The 16,639-nt window shown below is 32.5% G+C and overlaps 1 protein-coding gene across 1 annotated transcript; it reads right to left on the reverse strand.

Moving 5' to 3' along the window:
- Positions 1–289: 289 nt before the first annotated feature.
- LOC131061810 (GDSL esterase/lipase At5g03820) lies at positions 290–2,148 on the reverse strand. Its single transcript, XM_057995653.2, has 5 exons — positions 1,846–2,148; positions 1,583–1,713; positions 1,242–1,475; positions 901–1,156; positions 290–698 (listed from the first exon to the last, which is right to left on the reverse strand). Exons 1-5 carry the CDS (start codon positions 2,102–2,104, stop codon positions 490–492), a joined length of 1,089 nt encoding a protein of 362 aa, XP_057851636.2. The 5' UTR covers positions 2,105–2,148; the 3' UTR covers positions 290–489.
- Between the last annotated feature and the right edge of the window lie 14,491 nt (positions 2,149–16,639).

Consider the following 16,639-nt stretch of genomic DNA (forward strand, 5'->3'; position numbering starts at 1 on the left):
CCATATCAATATTTATTTGTGGTTATCATGATATGTATAACTAATTAAATTGGAACTAAAACTTGAATAAATATGTTAGTGCAACTGAAAATTGAAAACATTGTTAAGTGATTATAGACAATTGATTTAATCCACCAATATTTTTAATAGAGAAAAAATGTAATTAAATTTTGGCAACAATTTTCTCTCTAAAAAATAAAATATAATTTTAACATGTTTCTATTATAAAATATATGTTGAAATATACTAGTTCTATAAGAAACCATTTAAAAAAAAAACCATCATAATATTATTAGGATCTGACACTATATAATATATCTTTTATTTTTCAGATCCAAAACTTATAGTTATTATGACAAAATGTCTTCCAAAAATATCATTATAATAATAAACAAATCACTTCCACTCTTGAGCAAAACATTTTATTTTACTAGGCTTCTCTTCCAATTTATTGTAAAGTAATGCAGACCCTACTCAATTATCTTTGCATTAGTTTCTTGTGGTTGGTGAGTTGATTGCAGCCAGAGCCTGCTGGAACAAGTCATTGGCAATGATTTGATAACATTCAGTTGTTGGATGAAAACTATCCCAGAACACATACGTGGATGGATCAGGACAACTTATTGTGCTAGGGTTGCACAATATAGCTGTCTCCAACAGACCTGTTCCACAGCAACCTCTCCTCGCTTCTACAAAACCTGCCAAAAAAAACACACCCAATGCATTTTTTCCCTTAAAACATTCGTCTAAAAGTTGCTACCCAATTTCATGTATATAAATAATCTATATCAGAGAAGTTTTCTTTAGACGAAACACTGTAGCGCTTATTAAGAAATAGAATTACAAAGCTTCTAACTAATCTCTGAACTGGTTGCAAAGCAAGGCTGTAACTTAACTTACCATACTTAGTGGGAGATTTAATGATGTCTAAGAGCTTATCGTATAAATCTTCATAAAAAATAAGAACACCTGGATAATCGGGCTTTATGTTCTCTATTAAAGCTTTGATCTTGGCATTGAAAGAGCTCGCAACCTCATTAAACTCCTCGAAACAATTATTTCCCGTTATGTTGTGGAGAGTAATTTGGGAAGGCAAACAACCAAAAGGAGGAAGCCCAACAATGGCAATTTTAGTAGCACCTTCACGGGAAACATTCTGTGGAGAAAACAATACGTTTATACTTCCAAGAATTTTCAAAAATCTAAAAAGAAACTGTAGTTCTATGAGAAAAAACTTTTACCCGTATAAATTCACTTAGAGACTCGAGAAGCAGATCCTGAAACTGTTCAATGGTATACATTCCCCTGGTTAGAGGATTTATGTAATAATTATTGGCGAAGTCATCAGTTCCTGTGCTTATAGTAAAAAGTGCTTCAGATACGATCCTGTTGGCAGTTTCATGCCCAAATAATCTTGCAAGCCGTATTTTATAGAGCCTGAAATTTTTCACTTGTATCTCCAGTGGCAAAACACTCTGCAAATACAAAAGATCAGAGCTAAAATCTCTGGCCCCTCGTTAATATAAATCTTAACCTTTGAAAACTTTAGGAGCACAGAAATTAAAGAAACGAAAGTTCTAACCAAAGGAATAGAAGTACTGTCTGCATATCCTGAAGCAGATGAACCGAAACTGGCACCTGTCAGCAGCTTTTGTCCTCGAAATTCGGGATCCAAAGATGCAGGCAGCAAATCTGGAAGCCCAAACAGCTGAGCTATACGATGGTATGAAATCCAAAAGATTCAAAGTTAGAAACCATAAAAATGAAAAGTGAATGAATCAAAAAGTGTAGTGTTTATATCAATAATGAAGCTGATTGAAGTATGAGGCATAAGATTGACATTACATAGTTGGTCTGTAATTAATCTTCCGTTTGTAAATCTTCCAGTAGGTCGACCATTTGGAAAATCTCTTCCGTAGGGAGGGAAGTTAGATCTGATAAGAGTAGGAAGAGGATTGTTGTTACCAGGATCTATGCCCGAATCTCCAAACACATACAGTGCTGAAACAAGCGGTTGCCTTTGTCCTTCCACCTGAGGAACATACAATGTAAGAAGAAACAAACTTAGAACAGTAAAACTCAAAGCAATATAGTCTCCTTCCATTCTGAACACACAACAATTGAAGACTTCTGCAAAAGAACTCGGGGCTTTGTGGTACCTATATGAGAGTCAGAAATGAATTATTTTGCAATTGAGTAACATGGGTCGAATAAATTTTCTGGTCCCGGACGACGTACATACACTGCAAGCTCTCGGAAATAAATCTGCATCTTACACTGTTGGAGAATTATTTTGTGTGTTTTAGTTCTCTGTTAATGATAAAACTCCTTTCGATCCTCAAACTAGGAAAAATTTATCAGCTGTTTACATTTTAAGTTCTTATAAACTTCCAAGTTATCGTCTATTGTCTGAACAATAGTCTTGTCAGTAGTTGTCTTTGTCGCACATTAAAACGACTTTAATTGTTAACGACTTTAATTCTTTGAAAGGGATGAGAGTGGTGAAACCTATTTAATGCTATGGCGATATTAAATTACAAAACCTATTAATGCTATGGCGGTGTTAAATTACATCAGCTGGGCTTCACAAAGAGTCTAATGTTGGACTTTGTACAAAACCTATTTAATGCTATGGCGGTGTTAAATTACATCAGCTGGGCTTCACAAAGAGTCTAATGTTGGACTTTGTACAAAACCTATTAATGCTATGGCGGTGTTAAATTACAAAACCTATCATTTCAATTGTGGTGTTAAATAGTTTTGGCTGCATTAGCTGGGTTTCACAAATCTAATGTTAGATTTTGTATTAATTAGTATATCTATATTTATAAAATAAGATACTCGTTTAAACAATTATTGTTGTTATAGTAAAAAATATTAATCGTATGCATATAACAACTCATGTAGCAATGTATATGGATTGGAATATTTCATATTAATAATTTATCCTATCATAATAAGTGAGCATAATAATTACTTTGCATTTTTTCATGAAATGTGAAAGATTGTCAAAAAGTTTTTATGTTCAACTATTGGTCCATTTGTGTTGGATATGCACTTTATTTTATATAATAATGTGTCGTTTTTATTACAACAAATCGAATAATTTTTTGTGTTTAAATATTAGTTGAGAAGAAGAGCCATTTGGACTCTTTCTGTACTACAGGGTTGGAGGCATTGCTTTCCAAGGTAATTGCAACTTTCGAGTTGCCTGCTATCTCATCTAGAAAGGGATCCAACAAACGAATACCCTTTTTAGAGAAGGTGAAGGCTTTGAGTATGGAAAGGATATTTGAGAACCCCGCGTTACATAGGCCATATTAGTTTGTGCCTTTAGTGGGGGTAGGTCTGTGTGTATTGTTCTCCTTGTTTTTAGTCTCATCTATCTTTGGTTTCTATTGCATACGTTTACAAGCCACTAGTTTTGTTCTTTTTTAGTAGCTAGCTCTAGGGTGTTGGGTTCTCACTCCTCATGAGTCCCATGGATTTTCTCACTCTTTCATCCTAATAGTGGCTATGTAATGGTTTGGGCATGTCCCAATTTTAACTAATAGATAAAGATAAAGATAAAGATAACAAAGATTTATGGTTACTAATAGACATTTGGTCCATTTAGGTTGCATATAAGTTATAACTTGATTAAAATATTATTAAAATATTATATGAACTACTAATAACTAATATATAATATATTAAAAATTATTATTAAATATATCAAATATCATCACATAGCTCAATAGTAATACAATGACAATAATAATTGATTACTAATTGATATATTAATATTATTTAATTTATATTATATATATAGAAATATATTATTAGTTAAATAATTATTAATTATATTATGTAATATTAAATATACCTTAAAATAAATAAATAAATATAGCCTAAAAAAACTATTTAAGTTTATGCTTATCATTTAAATAAGTGTTTAAGCTCAAAGTACTTTTGACTTAAATGGAAGTCAATTTTTTTTAAGTTGAAATTTTCAATTGATGTCATCATAGTGATGAAGAGAGGGGAAGAAGTGTAAAAAAAATAAAGTAGGAAATGGAATAATAATGAGACCCACAAATCATGTACAAAGTCAAGTGTTAGAGTGTGCTAGTAATTTTATTTGTAACATTTTCTAATCTAGAAATGAAAAGTGTTGGAAACTTGAGTTGTGTCACTGCCTATGTTTTCATTGATGTCAACTTGTCTAGTGTTATCATTGATGTCATTATGTGTAGTGTGGATGTTGTAGATGGTTTGGAAGTGAGTGTTTAGATGTTGTTGTTTGATTCTTAGTAAGTATGAGGTGTTTCCAGAAGGCTAGTGTAGTGGAAGTCTCAATATACACGAAATAGTATTTATATGCAGTAAAGAGTATTTAATGTTTTCTCTAGATCTTGATCTTCTTGGCCCATGGTTTTGGATATAATGTCTATGTTCTATGGATGTTGGACTATCATGTTTTCAAGTTCTCAATTGCTTAGATGATCTAGTTGATTGTGGTGGTTTTGATGTGTTGATTAATAGATTTGGCTTTCTAAAAATAATAGCAAAATGACTCAATCTGCCCAGCATGAAAGAAAAATAAGTAACTAACAGTTGGAGAGATTGCCAATTATGTTGGAAATCTTCCTCTAAATTTTAGAGGTACAACTCCCTCCTAAATCTATTCCTAGGTTTTGCAGGGTGCTTTTTACCAGAAAGCAAGAAAAGAAAAGATACACACTTCCAACATAAATAAAGATGAAAATTAAATCCAAGTTATCGAATGGGAATGTGAACAATATGTAGTTTTCTCATAGCACAATTAATTGCATGGAAAATATTGAAATGTGATGTAAATAACTGAAAAGGGAACATACATAATCCAAAGTTTCTACATAATCCACATTTAACCATAGAAAATATCAAGTGAAATAGTAGTAATTCAAAGCTTACTCCTAACATGAGAATATAGAAAACACAAAGTTTTGATATATTAATTCATTCCAAAGATACCCAGAAAACAAAGTTCTTCAAAAGATGGATAACTGTTCAAAATGTAACAACACTTTTTCAATATTTTCGTTTCCCCTTTTACCATCTATCATCTATCTATTTATAACTAAAAGTTTGTTCTATTTTCAAGAAACGGTTTCTTTAAAGTAACGGTTTTGAAAATGACCTCTTTAAACTTGATTTTAAAGAAAACAAAATTATCAGATAAACCCTATTTATGAACCATTAATCTCATGCTCCTTCTTTATCAGGTACTAGATTATGTCTTGTAATCTGACAGTCAATCCTATCTGCTTTCATTTCATCTTCAATCAGCACCCAAAGGACTTCAGTAAATTTATCTTTATCAACTATAGTTTCCCAGACGAAGTCACTCATGCTTAGAAGAATATAATCTTGCAAATATATGACATTTGGTTGGATCAAGGGACCTTTCCTTTTAGCACCATCCTTGATGTTGTTTGAAAATACTAATTACCAGGGATCCTCTGTATAGAAATTTATTCCTATAAACGTTGTTCATAGTTCTCAGCCTACTCCACGATTTTCTCTAACAAGGTGATAGCCTTTCTATATTCACTGAATTCTGTATTCCTTTTCCATTCAAAAGACCTTAATTGTTGGATGATATCTTCCCCTTCAATCTTTGGCCAATTAAAGTTTGGGTTTCTAAATGGTAGTTCGTCGTCAAGAGGCAAAACCATTATGACAGGGACAACTCATGATAGTATGTGTTCCTTTAACCATTTTCAAAAGTTGGTGTACTAAATTTTATCTGCAAGGGTGATAATATAAAGTGCTACAACATATGTTGCCACCTTTACGTGTCCTCTTGATTGCTTAATCATGTCATTAATGATTGGCTTGTTGGAGAATGGGTGCCACATGTTGGCATAGTGGATCAAAGTTGGTAAGGGCAGAAGCGATTTCCTTCACAAAATAGATAAACTCAAACCATCTCTGCCAATGACTAATTATAACCCACTCCCTGTCAATACTCATGACACCACCTTAGCAGGCCTATTGTATCAATCTTGAATCATGTTCTCGAGAAACGGATCAGCTTCTAAGTTAGATGGTGGTTCCCCCTAACACAAGTGTGTCAGAAAATCAGTCAGAATCATAACTTCTTAATTACTTCAGAAATCAATCAAAATCCTGACCACCTTGGATCTTCATAAAGAGCGATCGGTTTTTTGTGATTTTCCTCAACCATGTCGAGTGATCGGGTACTTCCGAAACTTGAGAATCCCATGACAAAGTTAGTAAGGCAAGGGACTGGTGACTTAGTTTTGAAAATGTATAAAGTCATGACTTGAGAATCATATTATTGAAGCAGATGAAGGAAGACCCTAGAGAAAAATTTCAATACATGAAAAAAATTTGTGACACGATAGCAAAATTTTTAATTTGTGGGTAACATGTTGACAATGAGGTTGTCTTTCAGGACTAGGCCAAAGAATGCTCTACAATTCTATGCTATGTTAATTCATTTGCTGCAGCTTGGTGGACTTGTTTATACAGTTCATGCAGTGTTCCAGTTTAGATTTTAGATTTTGGTATGATTGGCAATTGAAGTTATGGTGTTCAATGTTTGGTGTTATCAACAATGTTGGTCTCTGGTTGAATGAGTGTTGCACATATGATTTTATATTGTCATTGATATCAAACATATTGGTTTTAATATGATCTAGTTGGTCAAGATATGATCTAGTAAAGTGCTAAGTCTAATATAGTCTATATGGCTAGGTTGAGAACTAAGTTTTGATACAAAGGTTAAGTTGGACCTCATGCTAGTTCTTGGGCTGAGACTCAACCATGACTGATGTGAGAAGTGGTTGAATGGGTAATGTCAAGAACAATGAGAACAATACGTATGAGGTCAGTTAGTTGGTCATTCAATTTTTTAGGCTATATAATATAACATTTGATGAGGATTCTAGAGTGTTGGTAATTGGTTTTAAAGCACAGATGATCTAGATATGGTGCAGAAGTGTGTGATTGACATGATGTTGTATGTGCAGTATGATGGTAAATGTCTTTGATGGAGAAACATGGTGTTTTGAGGACTCTACAGATATTTTATGTAATCTGACATGTTGTTTTTAATTTGGTATATTGGTCTAGAATGTGGAAGGTGTATTGTAGACAATTAATTTATTGAATTATGATGATTGTCATCTTCAAATTTTCTAATATTCAATTGATGTTGGGTTAAAAACATATTACCTTGCGCAGTAACCATGAGGTTTCGTGAAAGGTGTGGTGATTGTATGACAATACATTGTGAGATGGTGTATAAATGCATGGAAACTACTTGAGGTTTTTTTATAGCAAGTATTTATGAATGGAATGTTGTGTTTCAAGAGTTCTAACATTAGTTAGCTTGATCTGAGGGTGGAATGTTTCTACTTATGATCCTATTTTGATGAATAATCTGGCTACTCAATATGTTGGTTTGGCCTGTATCGGAAATGTATCAAATGATGTTGAGAATGATCATTATTATTTTACTAATATTGACTTTAACATTGTCTACATGTTGTGCCTTATGGTCCAGATTGAAGTTTCAATTCGGTATATTTGTGTAAGTTAAAAGGTCCTATTTTTTGGTTGATCTAAGGAGTTTGGTTAGTGCAGTTGCATGTGGTGCTATTTTGGAGGTTTTTAGAAGGTGTGTTGACATGGAGTGGTCCTCCACATGCTTCTTTTTCTTTTCTCTTTTATTTTCATTAGAGATTATTATTGAGGTTGATAGTTGCTTATACACATTTCATCTACTCTTGTATGACCTATTGATGTTCTAAGTGTTGCAAATGGTAAAGGATAGAATCATTGTAAAGATAAATATATATGGGTGTATTGGGAACATATATCAAGATGTTTGACATATTTTAAATGAAGGATATTTCAGATTTTATTTAACCTATGAACTATAATCTACACTCGAGTAGAGACAATATTCTAATAGTTCAATATTTTGATATTGTATTATACTTGTGACTTTGTATCTTGTCATGAATAAGTGATCTTCAACCATGCAAATCTTTGTATCTTGCCCAAAGGTTGTGCACGTTAGCTTGCAATTCTTTTCAAGAGAAATGAGCTGCTTGGCTGGTGGCTTAAATAATTGTAAACATTGATATCTATATTGTGAGTCATAGTTTATCCTTGTTTGGTTTTTCCAGATAAAAATTTGTGTCTACTTGTGTGATTTATTTTGGTGTTTTTGTTATTTTCTTTCATGCATATGGTAGATGAAATGATTATTGTGCTAAAAGTTTAATCTAATCAAGTTTTAAGTGTATGATTCACCCCACCTACCCCCTCTCAGGCTTTTGTTGTGTTCAACAATTGGTATTAGATAAAGGTTCCTAACAAAGCAATTTAGCCAATGAGGTTGATTTGGGATTTGAACACTATGTTTGAAGAGGAATTTAAAGATATGGATGCTAAGGATTAGAGTGATTGGAAAGGTTGTAATTCCCCCTTTCTAGCACATGTTGTATGAGGTTGTTGTTAGCCTATTTCTCCATGGTTCCATAGGCTAACTAGGACATTTAAGGGATCTTGAGGATATTTTGCCTAGACAGTTTCAGTTGCAGGCAATTTTGAGGTATTTTTGTGTGATTTTGGGATACTTACTATTTATACTAATTTAGCTGGGCTAGGTTTGGATCAACGAAGAATTCATGAATAATCTCCTATTGAATTTAGTATTGATTTTAACTAAACATTTTAATAATTGCTTGCGATTATTAATTTATTTAACAATAAAGTTAAGTTACTAATTAAGTATTTAACTTTATTAATGTAGGAACTTAATTAAAGAGAAATATGTTCCCTTTCACTAGAATTACTTGGAGACTTGAATATTAAAAAGAAAAGTGTATCTATTTATCCCACATTGGCTGGAAAAGTGTGTGAGCTCTCCCAGGAAAGTTATAAAAGACGCTTAATAGTTCATTTTTAGCATGCTTGGTTGTTGATGAATTGGATATTACTTATCCTTCTATTCTGAAGGATTTGTTGCTTCTTCTTCTTGGTTTGTGAGGATGGAAACCCTTCCAAGCAATATTCTTAATGTTGTTGAAAGACACAATTTGGAGGATAACTTGGTGATTTCACACTAAGATCATAGTGGAGCTTCAATGGTGCTGATATTTCTAGTTCTTTGGACAACAAAGTGTTAGAGACTATTTGTGAGGGATGATTGAGGATTTCTGCATAGTTGATTGCATATTTGTGGGTCTGGTCAACACTGGCTATTCTCTCTAAGGCTAGCTGTACATATTCAAGGAGTTTGCAGAGGTTTATAACTAGTTTGTGGTGCCATTACACATTCATACTTCTAGCCATACATTTTGGAGTTCTTGGTACATAGGCAACCAGAGTTTAAAAACCCTCATTTGTTGGTATTGTTATTGTAGCTATGTTATTTTCATTTACCAACAATTGGGTAATGTTAATATAAGGTTGTAATCAATTTTCTTAATCTAGATGCTTCTAGTTGGGTTTCTGCATTATAATTTCATGCTTGTTACATATCATAAGAATTCATCATAGTGGTGTTGGTGATAAACCCCCTCTCATTAACATAGTTGCATGCTCATTTTCTAATTTATGTTATTGTTTTGAATTGAGTTGGTGCATACATTCCCCACTTAATTAGTTTGTTTATCTTTAAAGGAAATAACATATTTTGGTTTAAGTTGCTTGCATGTAATTTGAAGCTAACATTAAACATTAGTATATCTTGTTCCAATTATATCAAAAGCAAAAAAAGAAGGGTTGGTCATTATAGTGGTATTAGATCAAAAAATCCTACCATCCTTTGTTTGCATGTGAATGAACAACATATATATGTGTACCTTACAGATACCTAATTATTTGCATGTCAATTTTAGGTTATTTTTGAAAGTGGGCAACACTTTCATTTCATCTTTGAGGTGACCCAACATCTTGCATATTGTTTCATGTTAGTGCATGTCAGAGATTTTAGTTGCATGTGACCTAGCCACACTTGCAAGTCCATTTGGAGGTGACCCAAAATATTGCATGTTGTTTCTTATCAATGCATGTCTTCTATTTAGACACCTAGATAGTTGCATGACAATTTAGATTAGTATTATGAAGTGGGTTTACTTTGCATGCCATTTGCGAGCAGTACAGATTCGTGGGTTTGATTGCTTGGCTATTGTGATCAATTTCAGTATAGATTGGTGGGTTTCATTTTGGAGCCTTGCATGTTAGCGGGTTAGAGTTGCATGTTAGGTTTAGGCAGTTTCTAGAAGTGGCTAACTATTGCATGTCAATTTGAAGTTGTTTGGAGTAGTGGATTCCCATTGCATATTAGGTATTGGTATTTTTGAGCATGTTCTATGAGAGCTAGTGATAGGGAAAGGAGATGCCAAGAAAGATTAAGGAAAAAGGAAGTTGAATGGTGGGAGCAAGTGTATCTTGACATCCTGAAGGGTCAGTCAAGAAAGATGTTCAAAGACTTATGAAGAGATACTAGAAGATATTCAATACTTGTGTGAGCATCTTGGTTGGTTTAGATCCATCTTTAAAAAGAAATCAGAAATAAATGAAAAGGATTTCTTTAGTGACCAAATCTAGAAAGCCAATGAAAATGAAAAAAGGAGATAAGACACGATGAAGGATGGACTAACTACTTTAGAAGGTGATAAGGAGCTATGCAAAAAGGTGTATATTGCAAGAGAAAAGTTGGGACACTTATCTCTATCAAAAGATGATATTCTCAGCTCATTGGAGGAAGTGGCAAAGTGTTTGCAAATTTAGGTGAAACAATCACCCTCTTAGCCAATCCAAATAAAAATAGCTTCGACAATGAACTCTTTGGGAGAACATAAATTTTTTAGACACTCAGATAGGGAGGTAAGACTAGTTTTTTTTCTAATTGCCTAAGTGAAATTATAAAAAATACATCTCTTGAAACTCCTTACAAAGATGATAAATTCAAAGAGGTTTCTCAAGTAATCATTGAAATTTTTGATGGGTTAGGAGAAATCAGTAGTCCTTCTTTCAATTAAAGGGTTATAAAATGAGAATTGATGGTAAAGGTGAGATCATGTGTTGTCATGATTGATTATAGTTGTGATGATCTTATTTTTCAGATGTTTCATCATTTTATTTTTTCTATTAGTGAAGATCATGTCCAATCTATTCATGAAATCATGAGAATCATTATGACTATAATTATTGTGAATATGATGTCATTTCCTAGCCTCTCATAACTTTCCTATTGGCTGTATATAAAAAAGAATTGGTTATATCTACTACTTCTTACAATCTAGTCAATAGTATATTCAGTCAATGTGATAAATTTAAACCTCTCATGGATAAAGAGAAAGAAAATGAAATTGAAAAAGAGTTCTTCAGTGACCAAATTCTGAAACTGAGCAAGAATGAATTGAGGAGGCAAAATATGTCCTTCTCTTACAATAAGGAATGGAAGCCTAATCACCAATGCATGGGTGAAAAGGTATGGTGAGAAATTCCATCTACTTCCAAGTCTCTCGTCATAATTTGAAGAGGAAATATAGGTTTCCAATACATTTTTTCTTTTGAAAGATCATTTGAACAAGGAAGTTAATCATAAGGATGAAGTTGATTCTCCATGTGCATTAACCGTTGAAGGTATTCCTAAAGATGAAGAAGTTTTTGTCTAACAATAAAGATAGTTGCCAATATGATGAGTCAATTTTTTGTTTAGGTAATGGTTGCGTGAACTTATTTGTGGGTGATTTATAAATCATGCTTTACAATTATAGAATGGTAATAGCTTGTTTTGGTGATTCCATGACTCATGTTATTTCTGCCCCACTTTATCTACATGAAAAGATTGGTCCAAAATTTTATGATGGTGATTTGGTTTTTGATTATAATGTTTCCTTCATTAGATAAATGAGCAAGAGTGCAAAGAACATATCATAGAATAAGTTTTCTATGAGACCCAAATCCCTCAAGGTAAATTAGCTATTTCAACATATGAATCTAAGGTTGTTAAGTCACACAAACTAGAGAACCAATTGAAGGTCAATGAAGATAATATAGTTGTAGCATTAACACATTTTGATGACATGCACAAGTTGGTTGAAGGTTACCTTTGGAAGGGACAACTTGATAGTAGAGAAAAAAAGGGTAAAGATGAATCTAGACTCAAGCTGATTTGTAGGTAATCAAAGAAGGTATAGAGACTATGAAGTCAATTACTTGCACTTACTTTTAGATCGTGAGAATATCCTTAATCTCGTAGAAATTTAGTCAGAATCATTGTATGGGAAATAAGAAGTTGACAATCTCACCTATAAGCTTGTAGAAACTAAGGATACAGTGGAATATACTCAAGTGGCTCTACAAAGAGCAAAAAATCAGATTGACAAGCTTAACTTAGACCTAAGTTTGGCACAATCTCAATCAGAAAATCAATCTTTTATGGCACCCACATTGGAAAGGACAACCACCATTGATGATAAAGTGATGTTTGAAGAATAATTGATTGAATGATATGAAGATTCTATTAAATAATTTGTATCAAAGTCAGATTTGTTGATGGTGAACAATAATCCTTAGGCACTCGTTTGTCATAAGATGTCAAATATGAATTATCAAGTTGACATGGATTTGGAAAATCACTTTGCATATACTCAAGATTGCAAGCCTAAGCATGAGGATGTCTTCATTGTTCCAAGTTTCTCACAAGGTATGAACTTCCCTTTCTATTTGAATATTTGTATTAAGAAGGACAATGAGGTATACCAAGTTCTTGTTTGTATAGATATACCAAGAGGCTTGAATGAACATGGTTGCCATAGCATTGAAGAGTTGATAGTTAAACGATTAGAAAATGATCACACTCTCTCCCTAACCAATAAGAAAGTATTATATTTGTTGAATGAGTCATATTCTAGTAGCCTACAACCAATTAGGATTGAATTTTCAGTTTTGGTTCCTTGGCCTCCATCTCACATTTCAATGTATTAAAGTTCTCCTATGATGTTAATCATTGAATTTTTAGCTCATGGAGTGATGTTAATAATTGGTTGTATGGATTTGAGTGCACATAATGATCTCTATAACACTTCAGAATTGGATGTTGATGAGAATTTACTAGTCCATAAGAGAAAAGGCATTCAAGAAGTGAGTATAAATTATATTTTCACTTCTTGTCACTAAAAAATTGTGAAGAGTTGTGCATGAATACATTTTGAGATAGGCTAAAAACTATTCCCCATTTCATTTTTAATATGCTTAATGACATAAGAGATTTAGGTACATACATGGGTGACAAGCTTGCACATGATAGCAAAGTTTCAATTTATGATTATATTAGAGTGGCACAATGTCAACATGGTGGTTCCTTTTTCTGGTTGATTTGGAACCTTGAGATCACTTGGGCTTATAGTTCAATAGTTGAGGGTGAATAAACCAATGTTGGTTTATTGAGGTTTACTCCCATGGTGTTCCAATTTAGTTATTTTTGGAGAGTGATTTCTTCTGGAGTTGACAAAGATGGTGCAGTATTTTATTGCTCTACTTACTAGTTATTATCAAAAGGTTTCTTGTGTTAATCCAATAGGGCAATGCCTTCAGGGGTTGGTTCTATAGATCTCCTAGGTTGACTTGGGACCATGGAATCATACTTAGTTTTAATCTGGTTCAGTACAGTGATCTTGGGGTTGCATTGAAATTGCTTGAGGACAAGCAATATTGAGAAGAGAAGACTGAAATGTCCCCTTTCTAGCAAATTTTTTATGCGGTTTTCGTTAATCTATTTCTCCATGGTTCCATAGGCTAACCAGGACATTGAAGGGATCTTGAGGATATTTGGCCTAGACAGTTTTAGTTGCAGGCAATTTTGAGGTATTTTGGTGTGTATTTGGGATAGTTACTATTTATAGTAAGTTAGTTGGGCCAAGTTTGGATTGAAAAAGAACTCATGAATAATATCTTGTTGGTGTTAGTGTTTATTTTGACTAGATATTTTAATAATTGCTTGCGATTATTAATTTATTTAACAATAAAATTAAGTTATAAAGTTAAATTAAATATTTAACTTTATTAATGTGGGAACAAAGTAAAGGGAAAAGTGTTCCCTTTCACTAGAGGTACTTGGAGACTTGAATATTTAAAAGAAAAGTGTATCTATTTATCCCACATTGGCTGGAAAAGTGTGCGAGCTCTCCCTGTAATGTTATAAAGGACTCTTAAGAGTTCATTTTCAGCATGTTTGGTTGTTGATGAATTGGATATTTTCTATGCTTCTAATTAAGATGGATTTATTGCTTCTTCTTCTTGGTTTGTGAGGATGAAAATCCTTGCAGCCAACATTCTTCACATTGTCGAAAGGCACAATCTAGAAGATAACTTAGTAATTCACACACAGATCACAACGGGTCTTTAATGGTGCTGATATTATTAGTTCTTTGGAAAACACAATGTTAGAGACCATTCGTGAGGGTTGATTAAGGATTTTTATAGATTTGATTGCATATTTGTGGGTCTGATCATTATTGGCCATTCACTCAAAGGCTGGTTTTACAACTTCATCGAGTTTGTAGAGGTTTATAACTAGTTTGTGGTTCCATTACTCATTCATACTTCCAGTCATCCATTTTAGAGTTCTTGGTGTAGGCGGACAGGGTTTGGAAACCCTCATTTGTTGGTATTCCTATTGCATCTATGTTATTTTCATTTAAAAACAACTAGGTATGTTAGATATAAATTTATAATTGATTTTCTTCATCTGGATGCTTCTAGTTGGGTTTCCCACATTGTAATTTCATTCTTACTGCATATCATAAGAATTCATCAATATGTGTAGGATCATGGTGGGCCAAACAGGCCCTTCAGTGGAAATGAAAATCGAAAAACAAAGCTAGGCAACTTGACATAAAAATTTGAATAAGCTACCAACATTATTTCAAAAATATGTAAGCATAGAATTTGTAGAAAATTGAATTTAGTTTCTAAGATACTAGTTCTTTTTTTAAAAAAAAATATCTATTTGACTAAAATTTGAATTTTCAATGCAGTAGTACTAAAACTTTCAGGGAAAAGATAAGAAGCAGTGTCAGTCTGACCACCCTAATCACAATTAAATCATAATATTTTTTTATAAGATTTTAGTTATAAGTAGGAGACTTGTGTCCAGATGTGATATATATTTTTTTGTCTTTGTTTTGAAATAAATAATTAATTATGATTTTTTAACTACAACTTTTAAAAATATTAAAAACTTGTTTGTTTGACCACCATAACTTGGTCAAAACTTTATGAAATTCATTTTTTCTTTTTTGAATCCTATATTATATGAAGCATAGAATGTGACATATTTTTTGGATTCAAAAAATGTGATACAATTAGAAAGTTATAGATATTTTTCAATCAACCTATCAATCAGAACTTTAGTCAGATATCACCACTTTTTGGCCCCTCATGATCCTGCACATATATTGGTGATAAATTCTCACTAATTTAGATAGTTGCATGCTCATTTTTTAATTTATGTTATTATACTAAATTAAGTTGGTGCAAACAATTCCCACTCAATTAGTTTATTTATCTCTAAAGGCAATTGCATATTTTGGTTTAAGTTGCATGCTTGTAATCTGAAGCTAACATGTGGCATTAGTATATCTTGTTCTAATTATATAAAAAGAAAATAAGGGGTGGTCATTACAAAGGTATTTAAGGTTTTGGTGATATTAAAGGAGAATTGAGATCAACCCATAATTTTTGCTCCAACTTACTAGATAACATATTATATTAATCACTTCTCTCCATCATCCTTGCTCCAACTTGACATCATTATCCATCTTCGTTTATCTATCTAGAAGAGTCATGTTGATGCATTCAACAATACTATTTTATTGGGGAGCATAAACTATGGTTTAATGAATTTCAATCCCAACTTCCTTAGAATAATTTCAAAATTCCAAAGATGTGAACTCACCTCCATTAAATCTTTTCTTAATCATTTTATTGATCTATTAGTACTCTTTTCAACCAAAACTCTAAATTGCTCGAATACACAAAACATGTCATCTTTACTTTTAATAAAATAAACCTATGCATTTGTAGAGTAATCATCTCTAAATGTAACAAAATATGATGCTCCTCCAAAACAAAATTAATGGTATGGTACCCACACATCTGAATGATTATATTCTAGAACATCTTTACTTGTATGACTACCTAATTTAAACTCATATTGTCATTGCTTCCCAAAGACACCTCTTGTAAAAATTCAAATTCAAGAATTTAAAATCTAGAAAAAACTTTTGGTTTACCACTACCTTTAACCCTTTCTCACTCATTGATGGTATAAATAAGTAAGCTCATTTGATTCCTTATATAACGCAACTGCTTTATTTATTTTAGTGCTCGCTTCTCACTTGTAAATATTTCAAACTTTTGTATCCTTCATGGCCACTAAAATTCCCTTGGACAATTTTAGTATTCCACCTCGCTAAGAAAATTTATAACCACTAGAATCCAAAACTGCCAAAAAAAAAATTGTTAGTTTTGGTGCATGTCTTACCACTATTAATGTCTTTATATAACACCATCAAAAAAAAAAATTAATATTCCCAATCCCAATAGTCTTGCAAGAAGCATT

Source organism: Cryptomeria japonica, chromosome 4 (genome assembly GCF_030272615.1).
Source record: "Cryptomeria japonica chromosome 4, Sugi_1.0, whole genome shotgun sequence".
NCBI lineage: Eukaryota > Viridiplantae > Streptophyta > Pinopsida > Cupressales > Cupressaceae > Cryptomeria > Cryptomeria japonica.

Bases quoted from the DNA above. Each gene is read 5' to 3' on its own strand.
- LOC131061810 (XM_057995653.2), bottom strand. From the start codon at position 2,104: ATGGAAGGAGACTATATTGCTTTGAGTTTTACTGTTCTAAGTTTGTTT. The intron at 1,714-1,845 runs GTAATGTCAATC...ACCATCGTATAG, and splicing joins ATTAATTACAGACCAACTAT to CTCAGCTGTTTGGGCTTCCA. The intron at 699-900 runs GTAAGTTAAGTT...TTTTTTTGGCAG, and splicing joins TAAATCTCCCACTAAGTATG to GTTTTGTAGAAGCGAGGAGA.